At 37.4% G+C, this 5807-nt stretch overlaps 2 protein-coding genes across 2 annotated transcripts; both read right to left on the bottom strand.

Annotated features, from left to right (window-relative positions):
- Positions 1 to 2776: 2776 nt before the first annotated feature.
- Positions 2777 to 4084, bottom strand: RO3G_17450 (uncharacterized protein; the record flags this gene model as incomplete). Its single annotated transcript, XM_067672033.1, has 2 exons — positions 2777 to 2910; positions 2995 to 4084. 2 exons carry the CDS (start codon positions 4082 to 4084, stop codon positions 2777 to 2779), a joined length of 1224 nt encoding a protein of 407 aa, XP_067528134.1.
- Positions 4085 to 4397: 313 nt separating this feature from the next.
- RO3G_17449 (uncharacterized protein) lies at positions 4398 to 5420 on the bottom strand (the record flags this gene model as incomplete). The annotated part of the gene is made up of 1 exon (XM_067672032.1): positions 4398 to 5420. One exon carries the CDS (start codon positions 5418 to 5420, stop codon positions 4398 to 4400), a length of 1023 nt encoding a protein of 340 aa, XP_067528133.1.
- Between the last annotated feature and the right edge of the window lie 387 nt (positions 5421 to 5807).

Raw genomic sequence — 5807 nt, 5'->3', positions numbered from 1 at the left:
CAGTAAGTACTGAGCATATGGTATTACCTATTATGTGTTCATTAAAGCTCCTTTCCCACATTAACCACATAAAAAATAATATTGCTCAAGCTTGATTACATAATTGACCATGAATTCACTTTGGGATATAGCAGATAAATAAAATCCTCTATCAAAATAAGTTTAAAAACAGTATTGTTTTGCCTTGATTCCAATCAAACTATATATACTGTGTTTAGGATAGGGGGTTTTAGGTAAAAGTAGTATAACAACAAAGATAAAGAAATACTGTTAGAACTTGGTATCTCTTTATTAAGTTAAGATAACTAAGATTGAATATGATTAATTCTACATGTAAAAAGTGAGAGTATTTATAGACATGATACGGATAAAGAATTAGGACAGATTTATGATCAATTCGACAGAATAGATGATTACTATTTCTAATTATTAGTTTAGCCTGTTCCTAGCTTGTATTGTCAATTATGCTATTGGGATGGTTTCAGATAACTCTGGATGTAGGACTATTTAGGAGATGGTACGGATGAATATAAAATCCTCTAGTTCCGTGATTGGATATTACGGCTAATAATAATATCTCAGTTAGGATAAATGTTTTCATGACTTAATGATGATCCGGTAAGTAATTGTCATTCCTTATTCAACATGCTCATATCATCAATAAACTATATTACAACCACGCCATCATTTGACTGTGTGAAATTAATATGAATAAAGCTTAATATAAAAATCTAATCAAAGTCTTTTATTGATCTGTGTTGGGAATAATGTTATAAATGATTCCAAGTTATGTCAACATACTATTTAGGATCATATGAGATTCCTTTTACTAAAATAAAGTGACTATAATCTTATGTATCCTTAACAGCTCCACCAACTATTAGAAGAATAATAGAAAACGTTGAGGTGGAGTTCCCTGACAAGCTCGATGATACTGATTTTCCTTCCTGGGCTTTTTCTTCTCCTGGTCTTGGTTTTCCAACCTCTGTTTCTGCTTCTTCTTCTTCCTTTGCTGCTGCCAATCCAATGCAGTAGGCATTTTCTTTCTTTTTTTTTTGTTTCTTATTTTGTTGTCTCTTCACAAATCGAATAAAAATTTTTAAAGAAAAAAAAAAGAAAAAACTATTGCATGGTTCTTTAGTAAAATATATAATAAAATAATAATAGTGTTTTAATGGCTTGGTATATTTGTTACATAAAAATTCGTCTTGGCAGAGCGAGAGTAAGAAGGTGATTATCAACATAAGGGCATACAGCAACAGGATTGAAAATTCTGTAGATTGTTGCTTGAAACTGGATCAAATTGATTCTTCCACACTTGGATGCTAGTACCATCGAAGGTGGGAAAATGTTGAGTCGCATGGCTGTACCAATTGACGAATGCAAAATAGTGAATGGAATTGTTGAATGAATGTGAGAAAAAAAATGATATTTGGCCAATTCGTAGTTGGTTGTTCATAATGGCTTGAATATATGATGATGATGATGAATGATTGTCGGATTGTTGGTAACGTTGTCCAAGCAAGTTAATTTTTTTAAATGATTGTATATTTGTATTGATCGTATTGGGCATAGGTATTTCATAAGTATTCATATAGTAGTTTTGTAAGATTTCATAGTGTTCGATGCATAAAGTTTGTTGTTTGATGTTGATTTCTGAATGAAGGGCTTGTGGTGGCAGAGGCTCACTACCAGTAATTGTCAGGTTAAATAGACTTGGTCCGTCTATGAATTGAGAGTAATCAAATGGCGTTAAACCACTCTCGTCATTCGTAACCTCGCCTATTTCCTTTATGAAGTTGATCAGTAGAAACATTCCTTGATTGTTGGTGTTAATGAGGGCTGGTAATGAATGGATAAGGTCTTGTGTGTGGATAATTTGTGTAAGCATAGTAACATATGTGGTTTCAAAGCCTGTCTTGTAGTTGATGTTGGTTTTTTTGACATCGCCATTCAAGCGTTCAAAGCCATAGAGCCAAAAGGCATAGGAGGGACCAAATTCCAAAAAGCATTATTTCAAATGCATGTGCATATGCATATTTGGTGTTATTGATTCTTTTCCATATAGTCGAGCACAAGTCTTGGCAAAGGTCTTGAATAAGGAATGTGCAGCATGTATCTCTTCTGTTGTAACTACAGGACCAGTTACCAATCTTACTGCTTCCACGTAGCGCATCCAATTGGCAAAATGCTCACCAACTAATCTTTGCTTCAGCAGAAAAGGCGAAAGCACAACACACTACGTTCTCCATTCATCAACTTTCATATTACTAAAGGTACTTTCAATCTTGCCTTTTTCGTTTTTTTTTTCTTTTTTTTTTATTGATGTATCCATCATTCATAACTCGATATGAAAACAGTATTAATAAGCTACATGTAAATGTACCCAATAGACAAGCTACAGGTTAATTCGGATAATCTCCATTAAGGATAAGATGCTGCGTAATTGCACGGTTAAACTACATTAAATCCAGGAACTAAATCACAGTCAGCCGCAGTCAATTATATACGAGTATTCTATGACAAATATAACAATAGAAGAACACGTAACCCTTATCTATTTGTCATCAGCTATATCATACTCATTAATTATTAATCCATGACATGAAATATTATCCGTGTATGGAAAGTATAAATAGAGTACAATTTTCTTATTAAATAAAACAATCTCTTTATCGAGTCTCGTCCTCTCTTGTTCCTTTTTATTCTTGGATAAATCATTTATAACAAAAAATTAGTGTTCAGATTTATTATAGAATAAGTTCTTTTACGCTCGTTACATACTTTTTGGGATTTTAGAGTACTGTGAAGGAATGATAATAGAAGCTGATTCATCAGCCATGGCTTTGAAATCAGATGTGGTAAGCAGCCCGTGATCTACCCAAACTTCAACCATTCGTTTTGGCGTACCTAGAAATAAATTGTGCATGGGATCATCGGTTGTCAATCTCACGACATCAAAATACTCTAGTCGGTGAAGTTCACTCCATTTACTTCCTGTGTTCGTCTGCAGGGTTCGTTGTTGCGTAATGTGAGTGGCATTTAGCCAAGCATATGCTTCTTGGCGCTGCTGGGTATTGTTTCGCAGAATCCAATGCTCATCGTCAAAGTCTGAAAAATCTGGCTTCGTTGAATTTGCACCAGTACTGATTCGCGAAAACACAGTCGAACATTTGTTGCAGGCTTTGTGCGCGGATTGACCCATGAACCCAGCTACTTTGCGAGCTGCTGGTATATCACAGTTAACGGACATCAAAGCAACACGTACCATTTCACCGTTTCTGTTCTGGTACGTTGGCATCATTATACCTCCGTACAAGGTATTCAGCTCTGCAATCATTGGTCGCATGAAGTTCTGGAGCTGGTCATCCGTGGGCTCGCCAGGCCCAGGAATCATACCAACCAGGATGATGTTGGAAACCTTCATCCTGGAACTCCTTAGAAGGTTGTTGATTGTGAGATATACACCACCACAAGAGTAGTGCATACCATCACTAGGTTGAAACCAATCAACGTTCAATGAAACCATTAATGATCGACTTCTATTTACGAATGGTTCTCCAGCCGAATCAACAAGACTGTTCCACACTTTACCATCGTAAATATCGTAAAACACGCCTTCTTCCACATGTCGATGTCTCCATTCTTCGATTTCTGTTTCGAATGTTGGACGAACAAAGAACTTCTTCAACGTTTCGACAATTGAGTTGTACGGAAACTCGAGGACAGGCTTGAGGCTGCTACCAATAAAAAGTGAATTGCCGCATGGGTGCTCTTGTCTGTGAGGATTGTTCGCAAACCTAATAAAAGGGCATTGCCGGGTATGCAAACTTCCTGTGTCGTAAACACTTCTACAAAGAGAGCAGACAAGGAAACGGGAGACACCACTACTGGCAGAGGAATAATTGACCATGTTACGAGCAGTGGAGATCTTTGTAGGAATCTCCATGCCATGGCCAAGAGCACGAACAAAGAAGGAAAGAAAGGCCAACAAGTCTTCACCGGCTTTCACCGAGAGGTGCTTTGCTTGAAAAAGCACAATGAACAACAGCAAAAGGTGACGAAGCTGCTGTTCATCACTCATTCTTTCCTCTTCGTCAATGCTCATTCCATCTACCAGATTGCAAAATAGAATTCAATGAATAAAAACTTTCTTATATAAAACGCTTTGTTGACTAATAATACAGTGGGTCAAAATACCTCACAAACGTATGATGATTTTTACTTATTTTTTATGTAATTCCATGAGAAATTGGCTCAATCATTTCCAATTTGAAATATAAGGTCATCCATATGTACGCTACTGTGTACCAAAATTTTAAACTCAGATAATTAGCTGAGATCTATTAGGAGACAGATACTTAACCTCGGTCTATTTGTGAGGTATTTTGACTTTATTAATATCTAGTTGATCCGCCCTTTTCAGCAATGACAGCTTGTATTCTTTCTGACATACTGTCAATATACTTCAAGCATTGATCCTTAGTAAAGGAATTCCACTCTTTTTCCACTCTCTGCCACAGTTCGTGCATGCTTTTTGCTCTATTTTCGTACATACTTAGCTTCAGCTTAAGATAGTGCCATATATGCTCGATTGGATTCAAATCAGGACTTTGGGATGGCCAGTCATCAATATAACACATGCTGTTATCTTCCATATACTGTTTTGTAGACTTTGATCGGTGTTTTGAGTCGTTGTCATGCTGAAAAATGGATGATTTCCAATCTAGGCCATAGTACCCGAGCGTGTCTTTAAGGCTTGTGCCAAGGATTTCTTGGTATACCTCTGAGTTCATGGTGCCATCATATATCTGACATGCATACCCGGGTCCCTCACTGGTTATACAGCCCAACAACATGATACCATCACCACCATGCTTCACTGTAACTTCAATGTGATGAGGCTGAAGACGGTCTCCTTTACGCTTCCAGTAGTATTTACAGCCATCCGAGCCCCAAATATTAATTTTGGTTTCATCCGAAAAGATGACACGTCGCCAGTCGTGAATGGTCCAATACTGATGCTTTTTAGCCCAGGCTAATCGAGCTTTCTTGTGCTGTGCAGTGAGTAAAGGCTTCTTCTTTTTTATCTCGGCAAAAATCTCCACAGAATGCAAAGCGTTAATAGCGGATTGGTACGACATAGAATAGCCCAACTCTTCCAACTTCAGGTGGACCTCCTTGACAGTCCTTAATGAGCCGTTTAGAACCTCTCGCTTGATTAGACGACGAGTGATGTCGCTTACAAGGCGTTGTTTGCCGCCTTTCTTGCGAATCCGGTTAGGCATCCACTTATTTGCATAGTTGATAACGGTGTTTTGATGCACTCCAAACCGTTTTGCAATAACATCAGTCGATACATCATGCTCTAGTGCTGATTTGATGTCCATTTGAGCTTCATATGGTAAGGATTTGGGCATTTTTGCAGACGGATGGATGATGCTGTAGATGGAAATTTACTTACGGATTAGCGAAAGAAAGAATAATCAATTCTTTTCCAAAGTTTAAATTTTATGTTCCGGGGTGACTGCGCTATCCGGGAAATATCTAAAACTTGCCAGAACATTGTTTGGAATGACCTATGGCGAAGAAAAGAAATAATTGATGGAAGTCAAAATACCTCACAAATAGACCGCCTCCAGTTCATAGTGGATGATTAGCTCAGTTTTCATTCTCGGTCGTGAGAATGTTCTGGCTATATACGCAGAGTCTGGGATGACATTCGTGCAAAATTTGAGAAAGATACAAAAATTATTGAGTAATCCAGAAGACCACCACATCAAAAAGTGCTGAGGTTTGTGAGGTAT

Source organism: Rhizopus delemar, genomic scaffold (assembly GCF_000149305.1).
Source record: "Rhizopus delemar RA 99-880 supercont3.74 genomic scaffold, whole genome shotgun sequence".
NCBI lineage: Eukaryota > Fungi > Mucoromycota > Mucoromycetes > Mucorales > Rhizopodaceae > Rhizopus > Rhizopus delemar.
Note: the sequence above shows the minus strand (reverse complement) of the source record. Positions and strands in the feature narration are given on the sequence as shown.